This window comes from Culex quinquefasciatus, chromosome 2 (assembly GCF_015732765.1).
Source record: "Culex quinquefasciatus strain JHB chromosome 2, VPISU_Cqui_1.0_pri_paternal, whole genome shotgun sequence".
NCBI classification, from domain to species: domain Eukaryota; kingdom Metazoa; phylum Arthropoda; class Insecta; order Diptera; family Culicidae; genus Culex; species Culex quinquefasciatus.
Window position 1 is genome coordinate 23,224,876 of NC_051862.1, and position 19,669 is coordinate 23,244,544.

The following is a 19,669-nucleotide window of genomic DNA, read 5'->3' on the forward strand; positions in this document are numbered from 1 at the left end:
CATAACGCAATCGGTCTCTCTGAACCATTCGCTGTACTATCGAAAGGAGTGAGAGCTAGAAGTGACAAACGGTAGAAAACGGTCAGAGCAGATTTCCGTCCCATTCGATTTGTGGACACGAGTGAATAAGTATTTTTGGAGCCTTCATTAAATAATAAAAAACGATATCTGTAATTTGAGATTACTATTATTTTCGTTTCTATCTTGGGAAAGGAAAATTGATTTTACAGAAAAATATTTGTACTTGTGAGTTAACCACCATCAAAAGGCAATCGATTTCCAATAATTATAACAATACTCCGTAAACTGACACAAATTGACTGTCTCATCATCATCATCATAGCCATCATTACACAACCTGGCCCATAACCAAACACTCTTCTTGGTCCCGATGGTGCAACCACAACCAACAGGACGATTCTAATTAAAAACGACATCCCCACAACAGTACCAGGACAGCACGTGGTAGCAGCAGAGCACGTGGAGGGAAACCGGATCCATTCATGTATACTCCAGTTTGTGTGTGTGTGTGTTTGAATTTCTATTTGCGCATCATGCACTAATGGTGTCCTATACGAGTCCCATAGCTGCAGCTATGTGGTCTACGGAACTAGCAGGTAAGAGTCTACAAACTAACTTCAGAGTTCTAATCCAAGAGATAGAGAGGAAGTAACTGGAACTTCTAGGAAACTCTAAGGGATGCATTCTCTAATGGTTTACAATGCATACACATACACACACTCGTACAAAGTCGTCATCGCAGCAAACAGGACTACTACGATCTACTTTACCGTTATTGTTATTGTGATTGTTCTGACCGGCATGTTTGTGGGCCGCTTGGCTTCCGTCCGTCGCGACCGCCACCGCCTGGTGCGTGCCGTAGATTCCGTGCGGGTTGTTCACCTTCCCGGTCAGGTTGAGCGGCGCCGGCGGAACCGGCTTCGCGTGCAGGTTGTTGTTGTCGGTTTGGATCGCCGACAGCGGAATCGCCAGACAGTTGTTCCCGGGCGGACCCTGGATGAGGCAATCCTGCTCGGACTTGGGCAGCGGCGAGTACGCGATGATGGAGCCGCGGCCCGACGACGGGCTGATCCGGTTGTACCGGCCACCAGCCGCGGACAGCTTGTCACTCATCTTGCCGGAGCAGCAAGAACACGTCGACCGCGACGGTGGGCGCCAAGGACGGTAATCCTTCTTCCGCTTGCTGCTTGCTTGCTTCCTGTGGCGGCCCCGGCAGCAACAATTTGCATTCTCTCTCTCACTCGCACGGGTGGTTTACTCGCTCTCTTCCTCTCTCTTTTCCTCTCGGGCACTTCCGGGAGCCAACGCTACTTCTTATCCGGATCTTTACACGCACTCTTTTTTTACTCTTTTCAACTTTTCCAAACCATCCGACCGTTTGAGTGAGAGAAATCCCGTGGATTAGGAAATCACTTTCATTGATTCTTCTTGCTTGCTTTTTCTTGTTGTTATATTTATGTTTTCACTATCTCACGAGGACATTTTTGCTATTTGTACATATTTTTCCTTTGATATTATTTACTCTGTAAAAGGATCACAATGTGGATTTCTTAGGTTTCATTAAGGACCAATCAGTTATTATTAGGCTTTCTTCTTTTCTTCACAAATAATGGTTACCCCCCGCTGCAATGTCGTTTGTGAACATGTTGGATTTTTATTGAATTTAGAATTTTTTTACTGGATTGAAACTAAACCACCCAAGCCTCTTTTTTCTCCTGGCAACCACAAGATTCGAACTTACTTCCACGGGATTGTGAGTTCAATAGCCGGCCACAGATCCACAGATTGCATCTTTTAATGCCAAACTCGCAGGTGAAATGTATAGAAAACACTGAAATTCAGGATTTTTTTTTAAGATCTTATTGTTTTTGAGTTCGACTTGCAAACCTGATTTTTGAAATAGTTTTTTCTTTATCTTTTATGTTTATACCAAATCTTTAGCCTAGATCTCTGACTAACATTTCATAAGGGCTCTAATCGAAATATTGAGCGAGTCCACGAGCAAAGCATACCCATCTCGTACCTCACCAATCTGCCTGAAATTTTCATGGGTTGTTTGTACATATAAAACGAGCATCTGGCCAAAATATGAGCACTCTAGGTCAACGGGAAGTGGGGCAAATCGGGACACAAAGTTTAAAGGTTCAAAAACGTCAAAAATCTTAAAAAAGCTACAACTTAGGCAAAATTCAATTTAATTTCAAAATTGAAAATGCATCTGAAAGGGCTTAAAAAATGCAACAAAATGCAGGGAGAAGCATCCCAATGGGTTAAATCTAAAGGGAGTTATTGGCATTTTAGTGATAATTTTATCATATCCGTGTTCCTAAGACAATTTCACAATAGAAACATGCGTAAAATATTTATTTTCATTCATTTTAACCCTTTAAAAAATGAAAGTTAAAAAAATCGATTCACATTTATTGGAAATCAAGTTCGTTTCCAAGGATACTAGATGACACCAGAAAAAAGCAGCTTCTTAATTTTTTTAGCTTTCATTTTTAAAGGGTTAAAATGGATGAAAATAAACATTTTATGTATGTTTATATTGTGAAATTGTCTCAGGAACACGAATATGATAAAATTATCATCAGAAAATGGGATCTAAGGGGTCCCCCGAACAAAAATTTACAACCAAAAAAATCACTAAAGGTAAAAGTGTCTATTTAATATGTTAAACTGCCTTACCCAAAGCGTTTTCAGTCTCAGATGGTAGTCCCAGATGTCCCCTACAAGCTGCAGGTCGAACCGAGTTGATATCTGGATGGACCTTTTTAATTGAGTTTGAAAATTATGCTTTTTTCACTAAAATGCCGATAACTTCCTTTAAATTTAACCAATGGAGATGCTTCTCCCTGCATTTTGTTGCATTTATTAAGCCCTTTTAGATGCCCTTTCAATTTTGAAATTAATTTGAATTTTGCCTAAGTTGTAGCCTTTTTTAAGATTCTTTACGTTTTTTAACCTTTAAACTTTGTGTCCCGATTTGTCCTACATCCCGTTGACCTAGAGTGCTCATATTCTGGCCAGATGCTAGTTTTATATGTACAAACAACCCCTGAAAATTTCAGGCTGATTGGTAATGTCCAAACGACGTCCCATACAAAGGGGTATGCCCTGTTCGTGGACTCGCTCTTAAATCTTTAAAAATGTAAGTCGTGACATGAAATTATTTTTTTCAAAATGTTGAAAAATTTCACGCATTTTAATTCTTTGCCAAGCACAGCAAATGTCGAATCGGTCGGATCAACATTGTCCCTAAAAGAAAATTGTAGAAAGTTTCTTCAGCTTTTCAAACATATTAATTCAGAGATGGACAAGAATGGAAAAATAAAAAAAAAAAACAATTTGTCTGATAATGTTAACCTTATATGGTTAACTCGAAAATGGTGTATTTAATCAACAAATCACAAACGTACTTTTTGATTCCATACTCGATTACTCAATCTTACAGTTAGAAATATTTTTTGGATTTTTAAAGAACGTTTTGGATACTTTCAAAAAATTACAATTTTCAAAAAAATAGGATATGGTGAAGAACTGAACGTTCTTCAAAAATAAGTTGTTTTAATATGTCTTGAAGTTTATGCCTAGTTTTTCTTTTTTTTTTTTGCTGAATTATATTTTTCCCAAAATTTTGCTGAAAACTGATTTTTATGGAAAATATTTTTGACGTAAATGCATGTGTTGGATATTTTTGTTACAAACGGTTTTCAGCAAAATTGTATTAAAAATATGATCTTGCCAAAAAATAAACTAGGGGACCATCCATAAACCACGTGGACACTTTTTTGGTAATCTCGAACCCCCCCCCCCCTCCTCGTGGACAATTTTCCATACAAAAAAAACTTTTCTGTATGGAGCGTGGACAATCGCCATACCCCCAGTGTCCACGTGGTTTATGGATGGTCCCTAGACATCAACAAATATTTGCAACGGTCAAAATCACAAATCATACATTCTTACCTTGGCAAGTGGAAGTCATTTCAATGACAATTCCTGATAAAATATCTGATTTCATTATTACACGCAGAAAAAAGTTTGGTAGAATCAGCCTGTAAATTTTTGTTGAATATAATCAACGCCGATTTTGCGTTGAAACAAACCTTGATTTTCTCGATTCCACAAAAGTCTTTTGTTGTTTTGAAAAAGCTGCTTTGACGTTTAGCGTTGATTCAACAAAAAATATGATTTTCAAATCAACAAAACGTTTTGTTGATTCAAATATGCCTTATTTTTCTGCGTGTAGAAAATAATGCAGCATCTATTTTTGAATTTTACTAAAACTTTTACTGAGGAATCTATGTTATTGAAAGTATTAGTATGTTTGAAAATATTAATTTCGTCATGTAAATTTCAAATTTGTTTTCCATATTAATTCAAAAGTCACATCAAACCGTTTTTGATTTTTCAAAATTTGTGTTAAAAAAAATGAGCTCTTCGGTACTTCGATAAGCGCAATCAATAAAATAAAAACATTATATTTGTGATATATTTTTTTTTCTTCAGCATTAAGCCACAAAATGATCAACCAGCTTGATCTTGACCAGACTGTGAAATATAAACTTCTAACAAAAATATTAGCAGTGGCCTAACCTGATTTCAATGTCTGTTGAAACATGTAAATTGCAGTAATGAGATTTTGAATACTATATTTTAAATATTTTTATGATTTTAATAAATTCGAGCCAATTGGATTGGCCGAGGGATTGGAAGCTATTTTCAACGAATCTGTTGGAATATTTTCTTTTCATTCCTAATTCTTTAATGATGAAAATGTTTAAAAAAAATTATTGAAGTTGCAGCAAAAAAAATAGTTGATTGATGCATTTATTCGTATTCGTTAGATTGAAATAACGTTTTTTTTTCAAATCAGCTATTTTTACGTTTGGCCCGCAAGCTAATGTGAGCGTCAAAGGTGGCCCGCCATTCAAAAACTTTGAGCACCCCTGGTGTAAAATGTGTGCGTCAAATTGAAACTGTTATGAAAAGTTGATGATTCCCCTCCCACTAACATTTACACACAAGATTCTCTGTAATTACTCTGAGCTTTAAGAAAATTACCTAATAAAAATAATTTTATGAAAAAAAACATGTTTTTTTTTTAAATTTTGAACAATGTTTACTGATTTTATTTAGTATTAGAAAATATATAACCTTTATAACTGAACAAATATGAAAAATTTATAATAAGCTGATTGAGTTATCGGGAACAATTTTTTGTGAAAATTTCTGGTAACAGAATTAATTATTTTTCGAAAAAAAAACTTTGTATTATTTTAACAGCTAATCTTGGTGTTCCAACAACGAATCACAATTTCCTATTTATTTCAACCAGCTCGGGAAACTGTTTTTGGGAATTTTACGTTGTATAAAAGCCTATCAACATCCGGGTGGGCTCGAAGGTTTCAGCAAAATTGCGTTTTTTTTGCACCCTAATGCATATATTTTACACTTACACTCACGAAATACAGATTAGAGATTAAGTCCGCCGACTTTATTTTTGCAAAACGTAATATCACTTTTATTATTTTAAACTTAGTTTAGATTATGTTTAAACCTGTAGGACAAAATATGCTTGGACACAAAAAACATTAAATAGAACAAATTGAATTTCAAATAAAACCCATTTTTACCCTGCTGTTCAAAAACATTTTATCCCATGTTGTTTACGCACGACGAAAAGCCCTTCTCTCTGGGACATTTCCCGCGTCGCGATGTCCCGCGGCGCGTAATCTTCTGATGTGCATCTATCGTTGAGTCGAAACAACGTTTTTGGCAGCCACTTCCGACGCCGCCGGTCGTCATTTAAAATATGATCCACAAACATTCTACCTTGACTTTGGCCCACGCCACGGCGCGGTGGATGCGACGATGCTATCACGTTATGCTCTCATTATTTTCTTGATGCGCCCCTTGAATGTCGAGCGATTACGCTGACTTTGTATCATTTTTAACTTCTTTTTTTTGGGAAAAAGAAACATGTTTATTACTCTTTAAGAGTAATTTACCTTTTTATCAAGCACTCAAAGGATTGTTTTTATTTTTTGTAAAGGAACATACGATTGTAGTTTTTTGTATGTTTCGCTTAATGCTTGAAAAGGGAATCTGTCACTAGATAGGACTGCTCGATATTTGAAAGAACTTTCTGTCAGGAACGTAAACGAAAAAAAAGACAAAGACGAAACGACCGAAAAATGAGCACCACTCAAGCAGCCAAACGCCGCTCGAACGAGACAACGTGCTCCCTCTCTCGTTTTTCGTCTCTCTCTCTCTTCCTTGTGTTTGCTGCGTGGTGACAGAAGTCATTTGAATGCGATCATAGGAGAGATGATCGGAATCTCAACAGGATGTCAAACGAGTGTCTCTAAGCGAATGAATTTGTAGAGAAAAGTCATTGACTATGTGAGTGACTTTGCGTGGCACTCATTCGTTTGTGTCTGAAACGAACGGAAATGAAATGTCAAAATCAGGTTGTCGTGGTGAAGATGATTCTAGTTTTCTGTCACCTATCACAAACAAAGTCGAAATTTCGTAAGCACTGATTTCGCTTCTTTCAATTAAAATATTTTTAATACATTCCTAATGATATTTTTTATGACTGTTCAAATTTTAATATAAAAAAAATATCTAAATTTTATACAAATGCAACTGTAAGAGCTGTCACTGTAAAAAGTATTATTTAAAAAAAAACATTCTCCTGTTCACTTTTTGGGCTTAAAAAAGTTTTAAATTTAGTGAAACTGAACTTGAGTTTTTTGCATCAAAAATTAAAAAATAAGGTTACAGGTCAACTATAAACGTATATTAAGCTTTTTTGCAAGCACCTTTCAAACTTTAAATTCTAGGAAAGCGGCAAACAAATTGAATAATAAGTTAATTCTTAAACTATTTGTTTATAGCTTACAAGAATAATGATCTCAAAAAATTGCCTCATTTTTGTTTCAAAAATATATTTTTCAAGGAATGAAATGGGAAAATCAAGGGAAAATATGATCAGAGTTAGGGGTTATTTTTATAAGAGTATAACATGTTTAGCATCAGTTTATTTATCCCCTCAAATTTCTAAGAAAAATTATAGGATAGACAAAAACTAAAACAAAACAAAAATAAAGTGAACACCAAATTTCCTGCTCAAATAAAAATAAAGCAAATAGTATCACAAAATGCTCTGTTCATTATTACAGTTATGTTATTATTAAAACAATTCAAAATATCACTGAAATATTGAAAAAATAATTCTAACGTTTTATTTATTTTTCGATCTTTAGACCTAAAATTCAAATCTTGCAAAGGTCCAAAAACAAGAAATGTTAAAATTTTCTGATTCTTCTAAAACTTGCATTATTACAGTACAAACTCGATTTTCCGAAGGCCTCGGAAAAATTTCACTTCGGATAATCGACTCACGAAAAAAAACTTTTTTCGTTGTCTAGTTTTTGATTATCGTGCTTAAGCATGACCCCTTAACTACGCTAAAGTGAACTAAAAATTTTAAATCCAAGATGGCGGCCAAAATGGCGGTGACAAAATAGAGCAATTCCAGCTCAAATCAGGAATTTTCCTGGTATACTTTTGTTCCCGACCCTCTCCGATTTCAATGAAACTTTTTAGACATGATATCCTAGGCATATGAAAACCATTTTTGTGTATATGGAGCCAGTTGCAGTTTGTATTTTGTAATTTAAATATTGCTGTATCTCGGAGCCGTTGCATCGTATCAAAAAGTGGTCAAAGACAAACTTGTAGGCTTTTTGAAAAAAATACACTGAAAAAAATGCACGCCAATTCTAAGAGATTTTTCAATTTTTAAGTTTATAAGTTAAATTTTAGAGTGATGTTACACAAAATGGTATGTCTCTCCTAAAAAAATACAAAAATCATTTACTAAAACTGTTTTTTTTAGTGGTCCAAACGTCAAAATTTTCAAAAACTGATAGTAGGAATCGATTCCCCAGATAATTTTACATAAAAGTCTCCATATTGACCATTGTCCTAAGTCCAATCCTTGTGAATATACAGCGGTTTTAAAAATAAAAATGTTGAAAAAATAGGTTTTTTAGTGGTTTTGGCAAATTATGTTTACCGGAAAGCTCGTCCAATTTCCCATAAGTTTATCTTTGACAGCATTTCAATTTAATGTAGGGGCTTACAGATATAAGCTTCATTACATTGCTCAGAACTGAAAATAGAATTTTTTTTCATTGTGGTAGAAACCTGGATAGTAAATAAGCTTAAGTTTAGACCACTTTTCAAAAAAACAGTTTTAGTAAATGATTTTTGAATTATTTTTTTTTTATATTGTTTATTGTTTATTGTTTATTGTTTATTCGTCAAGCTTATGTAGACTACTTACAATTTTCTTACATACTAGATATTATTTCTATTGTATAGATTTTTTCGTAGATCCGGTTTAGACATGTCGAAATGTATGTACTGTGAATTTTCATTATAAAAGCGCATCATTTGATTTAATGGCGAATTTTTTAAATAATTTGTCGTGTATGCAGTTATTCTAAAAAGTGGTGAATGTCTAAGAGTACGGCTTGGTTCATGAATACTATTGCGTATTTCTGACAATAATGCTGCTGACTGTATGCGTTGAGAAATAATGTCGTTGATGAAAGAGAGCATGGCAAATTTACGACGTTCTTGTAATGATTGTATGTTTATGAGCATGCAGCGTGCTTCATACGATGGGAGAGGAAATGCAGTCCAGTTAAGTTTACGTAGTGCGTACAGTAAGAATTGTTTTTGGACAGATTCAATACGTGCTTGGTGTACGGCATAGTATGGATTCCAGACGATACTACAGTATTCCAAGAGTGGCCTGACATACGTTATATAGAGTAATTTAATAGTATACGGGTCCTGGAAGTTGAATGCAAAGCGCTTTATAAAGCCTAATGTACTTTTTGCCTTGTTTATTATTGTGTTATAGTGTTCTACAAAAGTTAGTTGTGAGTCTTGGATGACACCTAGATCACGTACTACTTTGCATTTTTCTACTGGTTGGTTTCCTAATAATACTGTTATGTTTGGTGTTTCATGTTTTCTGCTGAAGGCAATGGAATTACATTTATTTACATTCAATTGGAGTAGGCTTTTACTACACCATGTGTAGAAAAGATTAATTTCGTTTTGGAATACATGACTGTCGTTGGCATTTCCTATTTCCATATACAATTTCATGTCGTCTGCATATACCAGTACGTTAATTTTTTTTAAGAATGAAGGAAATGTCGTTTACATACAAGATGAAAAGAAGAGGTCCTAGATGGGATCCTTGCGGAACCCCAGAGGTGACGTGAATTGATTCCGATAGCACATTTTGGAAGCGAACAATTTGTTCGCGCTTAGTCAAATATGACTTAAGCCATTCCAAAAGATTCGGTTGAATTCCAATTTTCTGCAGTTTGAAGATTAATAATGGTATGTCGATTCTGTCAAATGCCTTACTAAAGTCTGTGTAAATTGCTTCTACGAAATTGCGATTATGCATTGCATTCAGTGTAAAATTTACAAATTCTAAAAGGTTGGTGCTAGTAGAGCGGCCTTTAAAAAGCCGTTCTGTTTACATGTGATGCGGTTTTTACTTGCTGAAAGATTTTTTCATTTATAATAGATTCGAAAAGTTTTGGAATGCAAGACAAAAGGGCAATTCCGCGATAATAACGTATGTCTGATTTTGGGCCTGATTTGAAAATAGGCACCAAAAAAGACTTTTTCCATGTTTGTGGGAATTTTCCAGTATTTATTGACATGTTGAAGAGATAATGCAGTGGAAATGTCAATTCTTCTGCAAGGTTCTTTAGGAATGCAGGTGCTATTCCGTCGGGTCCTGGTCCTTTTGATGAGTCTAAGTCCTTCAATGCCTGGCGTACTTCCGTTTCTGACAAAGAATTGACTGAGACGTCATTTGGAAATTCTGGTATATATGAAAAATAGTCGCGGTCGCGGTCTTCTTCGGAAAATGAGGTGTATACTTCTTTGAAAAAATTTGAAAAAAGATTGCAAATTTCTTTTGAGTTACTGCCTACATTTTCGTCCAGTTGCATTTGCGATGGGAAGTTACTACTTTTGGATTTGGATTTTACGTAATTAAAGAAATTTTTCGGGCATAATTTGACTTCAGATTCGACTTTACTATTATATTCCATACATACCATCCTGCATTTTTCGTGACATACCATCCTGCATTTTTCGTGACATACCATCCTGCATTTTTCGTGAGTCTTTTTGTCACATTTTAGGCTATTTTCACAAAAATTTTGAACGAAACAAAATCGTGGCATCACCTTAAAATTTAACTTTTAAACTTAAAAATTGAAAAATCTCCTAGAATTGGCGTGCATTTTTCTTACAGTGCACAGTGGTCGGAAACGCAAATTTAGCAGGAATAATTTATTTCCGCTTCAGGGATGCATTTTCGAGCTTCGGTGTCTAAGAAGCATTTGTTAAAAATGAAATTCTACATCTTTTGGTCCAAACGATATTAGGGTGGTCCAACAATTTCTAGTATTTTCAAAAACTATCTTCGCTTCTAGATGAGATAGAGGTATACTTTCTTCGACAGTATTGTAGTACTAGCCATTTCAAACAACTTTGTCGAAGACACCAAATCTATATCTGTTAATCTGATCATTCTACAGCATTTTATATGAAAAGCAGTAGGGTGGCCCATCAAAAAAGTGTTTTTATTGCGTATTTTTTTTTGTATTATTTTTGGCAATTTTGGTGTCTTCGGGACATATTTAGAACATAAAAATATGCGTCTTTTGAAATGACAACGAAGTCGCTAGGTCATTTTGGTAAAAAGTTACAGCTTTTTTAAAGTTTTTAATAGGCCTTTTTCAAATGTTTGTATCTTTTCGAGGGGGACACAAAAAAATACGCTCTGTGGTGCATCTGAAAGCTCAAAACTTCTTCTTTAATATGAATATAACATCTCAAAAGGGTTTTTCTTAAACCCAAGTTACAGCGATTTAAAAATGGTCATTTTATGAGATTTTGTACCATGCTCTATGAGAAAATTTACATGAATATCGCATTAATCAGTATCAAAACTGCTCTTAGTGAGCTCAAATGCAGGTAAAATTGATTTGTGGACAAACGTGGTCGAACCTGGTTTTTGTGGCAACTAGGGTGGCCTTAGATGACCTAGGGTGGTTCATATTCGTTCATTCTTATAAGATATGATTTTTTTTAAATTCGCATGGAAAGAAAAATAAAAATAAAAACATTTAAACAAAATTCAAATACATAACCTGTTTTAAATAGTAAAGCAGCTGAGGATAAGATATCTGATTAGGGTGGCTCAAATTAATTAGAAAATAAAAAGATTAAAGATTTTATTCGTAACAAAATGTATTTTAACATATTATTATTCCTCTACGTTTTGGTAAATCGTCTTTATTTGTATTTTTTAATAGGATATAACTTTCCATGCATTTACTGTGTTAAAGGGTTCCATTTTGCATCATAAGTTGTTCCATACAAAATGGGAATGTGAATATTCGTAAGTATCATGTTTTTTTCTTATCGATTTAGCGTCTTGAAAAAGTTGTAGGTTATGATTTGAACCCTTAAAATAGTTTCAGGGAAAAATGCACACTTTAGAAATTGTTATTGAAGTTGATTTCCCAAAACTCTTATTTTATTTCTGAAAATTTGTTATATTTGTAAGGAAACTTCTTTTAGGCTAGTGTTCAGGTTTTGTTGTAAAACCTGGTACTAAATTTTTGGTAAAAAGATATAAATTGGAAAAGGATCCTCGTATTGGCATACTAATTATACAAAATGAATCCTTTTGTCAAAGAAAATGCATGGAAAGTATTATCCTATTAAAAAAAATACAAATAAAAGACGATTTATCAAAACGTAGAGGAATAATAACATGTTAAAATACATTTTCTAACGAATAAAATCTTTAATCTTTAATCTTTTTATTTTCTAATTAATTTGAGCCACCCTAATCAGATATCTTATCCTCAGCTGCTTTACTATTTAAAACAGGTTATGTATTTGAATTTTGTTTAAATGTTTTTTTTTTTAATTTTTCTTTCTATGTGATTTTAAAAAAATCATATCTTTTAAGAGTGAACGAATATGAACCACCCTATGTCATCTAAGACCACCCTAGTTGCCACAAAAACCAGGTTCGACCACGTTTGTCCCCAAACCAATTTTACTTGCATTTGAGCTCACTAACAGCAGTTTTGATACTGATTAATGCGATATTCATGTAAATTTTCTCATAGAGCATGGTACAAAATCTCATAAAATGACCATTTTTAAATCGCTGTAACTTGGGTTTAAGAAAAACCCTTTTGAGATGTTATATTCATATTAAAGAAGAAGTTTTGAGCTTTCAGATGCACCACAGAGCGTATTTTTTTGTGTCCCCCTCGAAAAGATACAAACATTTGAAAAAGGCCTATTAAAAACTTTAAAAACGCTGTAACTTTTTACCAAAATGACCTAGCGACTTCGTTGACATTTCAAAAGACGCGTATTTTTATGTTCTAAATATGTCCCGAAGACACCAAAATTGCCAAAAATAATACAAAAAAAATACGCAATAAAAACACTTTTTTGATGGGCCACCCTACTGCTTTTCATATAAAATGCTGTAGAATGATCAGATTAACAGATAGAGATTTGGTGTCTTCGACAAAGTTGTTTGAAATGGCTAGTACTACAATACTGTCGAAGAAAGTATACCTCTATCTCATCTAGAAGCGAAGATAGTTTTTGAAAATATTAGAAATTGTTGGACCACCCTAATATCGTTTTGACCAAAAGATGTAGAATTTCATTTTTAACAAATGCTTCTTAGACACCGAAGCTCGAAAATGCATCCTGTTACGTCAGTAAATTTTGTAATGCGTTTTGAGTAAAAATCGGGGAAAATCAATTGTAATTTGTATTAAAAATAGGTAATTATAACGATAAACGCCCAAATTCTGCCCACCGTGTACCACGTGTTCGCCGATCCCACCCTCGTCGAGCAACATCTGTCAAACATCAAGCATACCAACGCAGACGTAATGCTTCCGGGACGACAGTGTGAGAAGAGCACAAAATTTGGGGAGCAAAATGAGAGCGGAGCGTAAGCAGAGTGGAGAGAGACGGTAGGTCTCGACCGTGCACAAACGTCAACGCTCGAGGAGTTCATCTTTGGCCAGCTAAACAAACGGTCGCGTTCGCCGAGTCCGCGGAAAAGTTTCGGTTCCACGCGGCACGAGTTCTACTCGGTGGACGGGAACAACTCCCGGCCGAATCCCGCTGCGAGTCTCCCCAATCACCCAGCCGGGTCGAGGCGAAATACGTCCACAATCGGACGAAGTCCGACGAGCGGCGGGAGGCCGCGCAAGATCTGCGTCGTCGCCGGAGTCCGGACGAATTCAACCGGAGTTCGTTGAGCTGGGGGCAGGACGACGCCAGCTGCCAAGGGGAAGCGAATCCGGAGGAGGACCTGCCACGACACCAAGAAAATCCGCGTCGCCGTTCAGAACAACGCACACAACATGCCGGTCCAGAATCTGCGCCGTCGCCGAAAGATCTGCGCAAAAAAAGAACCGGACTCGCGCCGCGGCGATGGAGATCGCGACGTTCCGGAAAAGATCGACGGCGGGGCCGGTGATCCAGAAGAACCAGCCGGAATCGGACAGCTGACGAGACGGCCACGTGGAGCAGTAGCAGGCTGTGCGGTGATAGGAAGAGGTGAGGCGAAAGGTGGAAGAAGAAGTAGAGAAAGGAGAGGTTAGGGTAGTACAGTGGGCCGAATCGCACAATAAATATTCCAAATTTGTAATGTTCCTCTTTTATTTGCGAGTTAGTCAGGTTTTACGTTTCATTGGCGCCCAACTAAACGAACCTATCAAATTTGTATTTTGTTTTTTGTTAAATGTAAGATCATTTAGTTTTCGACGAGACAAACTATTAGGTTATCTTAATAAGTGTGAAGAGCAATTGAACAGTTTGGCAGGAGGAGGAAGTTCGGAAGGAGACGGTTTGCCATGCAAGATGGCGTTCATTTTGGAATTTGACAGGATCGCTGTCGTTTAGATTTAGTTTGAAGTTGATCTTAGATCTGGTGAGCTTTAGGAGGCTTGCGCGTTTCAGTTTGATTGAGTTTTGGAGGGTCTCCGAACCGGCTTCAACTGAAGTGATGCTTGAGAGCTTTTTGTGAGTTCCTTCTGAGCTCACAAAAGCTCTGCTCTTTGGTAAAGGTTGTGTTACGTCAGTAAATTTTGTAATGCGTTTTGAGTAAAAATCGGGGAAAATCAATTGTAATTTGTATTAAAAATAGGTAATTATAACGATAAACGCCCAAATTCTGCCCACCGTGTACCACGTGTTCGCCGATCCCACCCTCGTCGAGCAACATCTGTCAAACATCAAGCATACCAACGCAGACGTAATGCTTCCGGGACGACAGTGTGAGAAGAGCACAAAATTTGGGGAGCAAAATGAGAGCGGAGCGTAAGCAGAGTGGAGAGAGACGGTAGGTCTCGACCGTGCACAAACGTCAACGCTCGAGGAGTTCATCTTTGGCCAGCTAAACAAACGGTCGCGTTCGCCGAGTCCGCGGAAAAAGTTTCGGATCCACGCGGCACGAGTTCTACTCGGTGGACGGGAACAACTCCCGGCCGAATCCCGCTGCGAGTCTCCCCAATCACCCAGCCGGGTCGAGGCGAAATACGTCCACAATCGGACGAAGTCCGACGAGCGGCGGGAGGCCGCGCAAGATCTGCGTCGTCGCCGGAGTCCGGACGAATTCAACCGGAGTTCGTTGAGCTGGGGGCAGGACGACGCCAGCTGCCAAGGGAAGCGAATCCGGAGGAGGACCTGCCACGACACCAAGAAAATCCGCGTCGCCGTTCAGAACAACGCACACAACATGCCGGTCCAGAATCTGCGCCGTCGCCGAAAGATCTGCGCAAAAAAAGAACCGGACTCGCGCCGCGGCGATGGAGATCGCGACGTTCCGGAAAAGATCGACGGCGGGGCCGGTGATCCAGAAGAACCAGCCGGAATCGGACAGCTGACGAGACGGCCACGTGGAGCAGTAGCAGGCTGTGCGGTGATAGGAAGAGGTGAGGCGAAAGGTGGAAGAAGAAGTAGAGAAAGGAGAGGTTAGGGTAGTACAGTGGGCCGAATCGCACAATAAATATTCCAAATTTGTAATGTTCCTCTTTTATTTGCGAGTTAGTCAGGTTTTACGTTTCAATCCCTGAAGCGGAAATAAATTATTCCTGCTAAATTTGCGTTTCCGACCACTGCAGTGTATTTTTTTTCAAAAAGCTCGTCTATTTTCCTACAAGTTTGTCTTTGACCACTTTTTGATACGATGTAACGGCTTGGAGATACAGCGATATTTAAAATACGAAATACAAAAATATTTAAAACACTTACGCCCTTCTCAAATGTCATTATCGAGTGCAACTGGCTCCATATACACAAAAATGGCTTTTATAGGCCTAGAATAACATGTCTAAAAAGTTTCATTGAAATCGAAGAGGGTCGGGAACAAAAATACCAGAAAAATTCCTGATTTTAGCTGGAATTGCTCAATATTGAAAAATGCAGCTCGAATTTGATGTTTAAAACAAGAAAAAGAAAAAAAAATGTTTTTGATTCGTGATTTGATAATCCGAAGTCCCATATTATTTCCCAATATTATTTAGTTCAATTGTGTCCTAAAATGAAGCTTAGATTGCTGATATTATTCTTTACAACGATAAAGCTTATTTTTCTGAGTAAAATAACCCTTTGTACGACCACAAAGAGTTTAAAATGGATTTTAAAATCAATTTTGAAAAATTAACCTCGCGGTCCTTCTTGACAGAAAAGGTCCTACTTGACAGCTCGTTCCAAGGGGATCATAGTTAATCCATCGAAAAAATGTTGTCTTGTCAATAACTTTTTTTGCATAAAAATAAAAAAAAAGTGATCAGAAATGGTTTTTTATCGTGTTTTTTACCGTTGTACATAAAATTTACATAGGGTTTTAGTACCCAATTAGGGTACAAAATAAATAAATTTAAAAGAATATTTTCCTGCTAATCTCTCATAATGTTGATAGAAGAACGGCTTTATGCAAAATCTAGAATTATGTATAGCTGGAAAATTTTTGGTTTGCAAATTTGTTAATTTGATTGAATAGAAACCAACTATATTTTTTAAATTCTAAAACCTATCTTAAGACCCAGTTGTTTTTGCACACAAAAAAATCAAAGCAAAATATTTCGCTTTTATAATTTGATGATTTTTTTCACATAAAACCCTTTTCCGTCCATCACAAACGACCAAGCAGCGGTGAAACTATCCTTTTTCTATTAATTTTTTCATTTATAATTTTCCACACTACTTTTCCCCACCCTCTCAACCTCTAGTCACAACAATCATCACGTAATTTCTTCTCTTCTGTTTCCCACTCTTTTCTCTCTCCTCTCTTTCTTTTCCTTCCTTTTTCCTCTTTCGCCAACTTGCTCACTAAAATTAGACGTATCACTTTCGTACTACACTTCTCATCATCGTCGTCACTCGGTAATCGTCGTTATATTTACATTCACTTTTCTTACTGCTTACTTTTTTGCACTTTTTCTCTCATCAAGCCAAAAAAAAACTTTTGCATTTTCCCCTCTTCAGAATGCCTCAACGGCTCATCACACTTTCAACGCACACACACACACACACTTTTGCTCTCACCTAATTATTCCCATTCTTCTTCAGCGCTTCTCTCTCGGCATCTTGTCAGAGTAGATCAACGCCGATTACGACGACGACGACGACCTCCACCTTCCGCTGCAGAACATCCGGAAACTGCATCCTTGGCCGTGTGTTACATCCTTGTTTTTGTCCTTCTTGGAACGAAAATTAACTCTTTTTTGTCAATTTAAGCAAACAATTCTTGTTTCGAATGTTCCTCGAAATTTCCCGGAACAATTCCGGGGACCCCGGCTACGGAACCGACGTCCAAGGGGTGGATGACCCCCTGCAAAAGCGAACACACACACACGCACGCACACACACGAACGCGATTATAATACAGAAGAAAAAATCGAAAGAAAAAAAGTCCCGCCGAAAAGTGTGTCCGCAGAGCAGCCCCACACACGAGGAGGAGGCGAAGGAATCCGAACCGGTCGATGGCGTTGAGACAACTGGCCCACAGAACAGAACGGCAGCAGCAGCAGCAGCTGAGAAAAGATCCGCAACATCGAGCCGAATCGAGGCCGAACCCGAAACGCCGCGGAGCCTTCTCGGGTGTTATCCGCGTGGAGCAGGCACAGAGGGAACTTGCGGACTGTAATTTTACGTGACAGGAAAATGGAAAAAGTGCAGGTAATAGTATGTATTGAGTTAAATTTTGTAGTAAAATTTTAATGATTTATCAATCTGACGTATAATTACATAATTCAATCCAACTTTACAGAAATAATCATGCGATTCCATGTACTTTTTACAGTGCAAAATGTGCATGAACTTTATGGAGCGAAAACAAGGCTCCACAATGGATGAATGAATGCATGAACTCTGCTGCAGGGTGGTTGCTTGTGGGAGGGAAGCCGACATACTACGCCACTACACACACAAGGCAAATTGTGCGGCTGTGTGTATTGGTGTGTGTCACACGACGGGGGATGAAAGAGGAGATAACATTGTTAGCATTGTATTAGGTCAGGGAATGATTCGGGTAGCAGGGTGGGGAATTTTGCTTTGAATGTTCAACTTTAAAATTTTGTTAAAAAATCAAAATGTTTGTATTTTATTCAAATAAAGGTTATAAATACTTAAAAATATTTATTAGAAACTTAGAAACTTTTTTTCAAATGCATTAAGTCAGATTGAAATTATTATCGAGTGTCCATTCACAATCCACAGACATATTTGAATTTATTTAATTACTAATTGGCCGTTGCAAATATTTTTCAAAGTTTATGTCGCCCCCTTCAAAATTGTTCAGAGGGCAAAAATTTTATTTCAAAAAAACTTCAAAATTTTAATGAAAATAGAAGTAAAATCAACTGAAAACAATCTAAAAGCCATTTGTCTGCATTGATAATCATATTTAGCATATTTGGGCTCGTTCAAAAATGTTTTTTTTGCCTTCCTCACTGAGGTAAGGCTATAATCCTGCTCTAAAAATGAACTTTTTATAAAAAGCTCGAATACCCGCCTTCATATATACATATCGACTCAGAATCGAAAACTGAACAATTGTGTGTGTGTGTGTGTGTGTGTGTGTGTGTGTGTGTGTGTGTGTGTGTGTGTGTGTGTGTTATGTATAAAAATGTGTTTTCACATATATCCGGATCTCAATTATATGCATGTAAACGATGTCCGGATCCATCATCCAACCCATCGTTGGTTAGGTAATCAAGAGACCTTTCCAACAAGTCCACAACATCGAAGATCTGGCAACCCTGTCTCGAGTTATGACCACTTAAGTGATATTTATGTACTTTTTTGAAGCCGGATCTCAATTAAATGCATGTAAACGATGTCTGGATCCATCATCCGACCCATCGCTGGTTAGGTAATCAAGAGACCTTTCCAACGAGTCGACAACATTGAAGATCTGGCAACCCTGTCTCGAGTTATGACCACTTAAGCGATATTTATGTACTTTTTTGAAGCCAGATCTCACTTAAAACATGTAAACGATGTCCGGATCCATCATCCGACCCATCGTTGGTTAGGTTATCAAGAGACCTTTCCAACGAGTCCACAACATTGAAAATCTGGCAACCCTGTCTCGAGTTATGACCACTTAAGTGATATTTATGTACTTTTTTGAAGCCGTATCTCACTTAAATTCATGTAAACGATGTTCGGATCCATCATCCAACCCATCATTGGTTAGGTTATCAAGAGACCTTTCCAACGAGTCGACAACATTGAAGATCTGGCAACCCTGTTTCGTGTTATGACCACTTAAGTGATATTTATGTACTTTTTTGAAGCCGGATCTCACTTAAATGTATGCAAACGATGTCCGGAACCATCATCCGACCCATCGTTGGTTAGGTAATCAAGATACCTTTACAACGAGTCCACTACATTGAAGATCTGGCAACCCTGTCTCGAGTTATGACCACTTAAGTGATATTTATGTATTTTTTTGAAACCGGATCTCACTTAAATGTATGCAAACGATGTCCGGAACCATCATCCGACCCATCATTGGTTAGGTAATCGAGAGACTTTTCCAAGGAGTCCACATAATTGAAAATCTGGCAACCCTGTCTCAAGTTATGACAACTTAAATTATATATGTGTACTTATTTTTCTGGACCTAAAAAAAATAGCTGAAATATGTGTCCAAACCAATATTACACATTGTTGGTATAAAGTGAGGAAGGCATCAACCACATAGGTGGATTAAGTTAGTTTTTTTTATGAAATCCGATGTACAGCACCACAAAAAATAAAATTTTTGTCAATACAGTCCAGACTCGATTATTCGAAGCCCCGATTATCCGAAGGTTTGTATGGGACTTACACAAAATACGTGTTTTTTTATTATCTTATTTTAAACATCAAATTCAAGTTCTGCGACCTCCATTTCAGTCAAATTTGAATGATGGGTTGCCTTTAAAATAAAAAAAATGCATTTTTTTATATTTTATCAACGCCATTG

General features: G+C 37.0%; 1 protein-coding gene across 7 annotated transcripts in view; it reads right to left on the reverse strand.

Moving 5' to 3' along the window:
• The window catches only part of LOC6042946, a 218,713-nt gene extending 201,523 nt beyond the window's left edge, over positions 1–17,190 (reverse strand). For 2 of the 7 annotated variants that reach the window (XM_038252146.1, XM_038252144.1), the window contains exons 1-2: positions 16,738–17,190; positions 819–1,544 (exon numbers count right to left, since the gene is read on the reverse strand). In XM_038252146.1, coding sequence (XP_038108074.1) covers positions 819–1,134 — 316 coding nt within the window. In that variant the 5' untranslated portion in view covers positions 1,135–1,544; positions 16,738–17,190. Of the gene's footprint in view, positions 1–791; positions 1,571–1,762; positions 1,864–16,406 lie in introns of those variants that run through there. The other 5 variants (XM_038252145.1, XM_038252140.1, XM_038252142.1 and 2 more) reach the window with 4 other exon arrangements.
• Between the last annotated feature and the right edge of the window lie 2,479 nt (positions 17,191–19,669).